Below are 2,500 nucleotides of genomic sequence, written 5' to 3'. Positions count from 1 at the left end.
CAGCACTGATCGAATGGTCATAGAATTAACTAAAATATCAAAATAACTGTTCAAAACTATAGAACTCTAACAAAACACAGGTAAGCCAAGAAGGGACATGGATGGACAAAAACGGGAGAGGATTGAAATGGATTGAATTTGGGTAAATTTGAAAAACGTTGGCCCACCTTTTTTCAAATTTTTATCAGTCTACATCAAAATATCATTTACAAAGCTGGAAAATCATTCTCAGTTGTTATGTGGCTGTGATTTTGCAAATGAAAGATTCTTGCTCTGCTTATAATTGACAAAATTAAACAAAATTACCTAAAATAGCGTGACCGAGCCCCTTTAATGATGATGATAATAACAACAATGACACCCATAATAATATACTTACATCTTGAAATTTAAACACCTCTTGGTTGCTACTTTTCTTCTTAGTCCTCTGTTGAATAATTTTAACAGCATCAACCACGTCTGCGTTTGTTAAATTATCACCATCTTGATTTAGAATCACTCTGAGGCCTCTTACTGAACAGTCTTCAGCTCCTGCCACACAGGCATCTCCAAGTATGCAGCGCATCTCAGACCGAACCTGAGGAAATCAGAAATACACTAGATGAGAAAAAATACATTACAAGGCATTACATGGACTGACATCCTTGCAAATTTCTCTACATACATCATCATGATACATTATCCATGTTTCAAATGTCAAAAACAGTGAGGTATCCAGCATGAAATAGAGTAGTCATTCACATCTTTACTGGTACACAGTATGACAAAATAATATATATTTGTAATATCAAATGTTATCAGGGCTGTCATCAGGGGCCGTAACCCGTACCACCTGTTATGGCTGAGCCCAGTCAATGTTACAGGTAATGGTTGCTGACCATTTATTTTTTAAAGTTCTGTGTTGCGTGAGTGGGAAGTTTATCTTTTTGCTCTATTTAATTTTCATTACTTTTTGACTGAGAAAATAAATAAATTTCCGAGGATCACAGTTTAAAAATTTTCTGGGGGAGCATGCCTCCAGAACCCCCTAAGGGCTCCGGCCCTTTGGGCCTTCAGTCACATATTTATATGTTACAGGTGAAATCTTGAGTGTTACACTTGCTTCAAAACTTAATGACAGCCTGGGTTATTTGGAACTGACTCCAACTGTATAAACATCCAGAGACTAAACTTACATGATATGATTTTCCAAGGTATGGACATATATCTAGGATCTCCTTGGATGAATTAGCCTCCTCTGTGATAAACTTTCTCCTCATTGGATAGGTCTCCTTCACAAGATTAGAGAATGTGTTACATGACAAGGACCCCTGTTCACTACTGGCCAGCAATTCCAAGTTGCATCTTTGGGAAAGTTCATCATCACAGTACTTCTTTTTTGTAGGGCTTTGGCTCCACCCTCCCTTCACACTCTGATGACTTTTTGGGTTTTGAATTTCTCCTCTGGTTTCTAAAATATTTGCTTAATTGCTTTTGTACCGACACCTAGGGGAAATTACCAGAGATTTATTAGACAACAAAAACAATAAATGTACACATCATAACATTGCATCGTCATTTAATTCACAGACAATATTATATCTTGTGTGACACATGATTTATCAGCACTAAATTCACCATGCTTGGTCAGAAATATAATAGTGAGGGAATGTAATTCATGACATGACATTACAAGAGTTAAGACTAATTTTGTGCAAAGAAAACATCACACCTAAAAATGATTCACAGAAATTAATGCTTGCAGGTGAATCATGAACAGCAAATCATTGTCTGAGAAGCCTGCACAGAAACAGGACTTCATCATCAAGGGGGTATCATATCAAAAACAAGCACTCTAAAGAAAATACATGTATTTCAGCCAGGATTCCAAACATCTGCAGTAAATGCCTTCTCGCGACTTTATAGAATTTAAAGCATGCCCCAGACTTCCCTACTGAGAAAGGGCCAGATGCCTACAACTCAAGCCATCTTGCATAATATCTTCGTCAAAACAATAGAATTCAAGATGGCCGCCGTGCCGGTAAAAAGGAATAATCGATCTTTATTACAGTAATTATCGAAATAAACGACATGTTATGCTCTACTTCATGAAAACCGATATGATAATGGGCGGATAATGGACTAATTTGAGGCATTTCACGCTATTGAGATAAGAAATTACGCACTTACTTGTGCTTCTACATGTAAATCTGCTCTGGCTAGCTCCTCTTTGATAATCCGCTTTATGAGAAGTCGATGTCCAGACCAGGGACGACCGCCATAAATTCGTCGATGTCGTCAATCGGCTGAAGAAGAGTGGACCCATCAATACCATTATCTAAAAGAGAAAATGCCCGAGTTTAACTTAACTTTTAGAAAATTGAAGGTATTCACAGTGATATATATTCCATTCACATATTTCAACGAACTTTACCAACCTCTCAGCAAGTCAAGGGCTTCTTGCGGCACATTTCTCCTATTTAAAAGTGAAAGAAGCTGTTCCGTAGTTGACTTTTTCAGG

General features: G+C 37.4%; 3 protein-coding genes across 4 annotated transcripts in view; all 3 read right to left on the bottom strand.

The window, feature by feature from the left end:
• Positions 1 to 2,500, bottom strand: part of LOC138039696 (uncharacterized) — a 218,669-nt gene that overhangs the window by 128,799 nt on the left and 87,370 nt on the right. The window lies entirely within an intron of this gene.
• The window catches only part of LOC138041859 (uncharacterized), a 143,559-nt gene that overhangs the window by 124,336 nt on the left and 16,723 nt on the right, over positions 1 to 2,500 (bottom strand). The window lies entirely within an intron of this gene.
• Positions 1 to 2,500, bottom strand: part of LOC138041873 (uncharacterized) — a 4,394-nt gene that overhangs the window by 1,008 nt on the left and 886 nt on the right. The window contains exons 1-4 of one of the 2 annotated variants that reach the window (XM_068887557.1): positions 2,418 to 2,500; positions 2,170 to 2,317; positions 1,176 to 1,485; positions 380 to 577 (exon numbers count right to left, since the gene is read on the bottom strand). The exon at positions 2,418 to 2,500 is cut by the window's right edge and continues 886 nt beyond it. In XM_068887557.1, the coding sequence (XP_068743658.1) occupies positions 380 to 577; positions 1,176 to 1,259 (282 nt within the window). In that variant the 5' untranslated portion in view covers positions 1,260 to 1,485; positions 2,170 to 2,317; positions 2,418 to 2,500. The remainder of the gene's footprint in view (positions 1 to 379; positions 578 to 1,175; positions 1,486 to 2,169; positions 2,318 to 2,417) is intronic. The other variant, XM_068887558.1, reaches the window with a different exon arrangement.

The sequence above is a fragment of the Montipora capricornis genome, chromosome 3 (genome assembly GCF_036669925.1).
Source record: "Montipora capricornis isolate CH-2021 chromosome 3, ASM3666992v2, whole genome shotgun sequence".
NCBI classification, from domain to species: domain Eukaryota; kingdom Metazoa; phylum Cnidaria; class Anthozoa; order Scleractinia; family Acroporidae; genus Montipora; species Montipora capricornis.
Note: the sequence above shows the minus strand (reverse complement) of the source record. Positions and strands in the feature narration are given on the sequence as shown.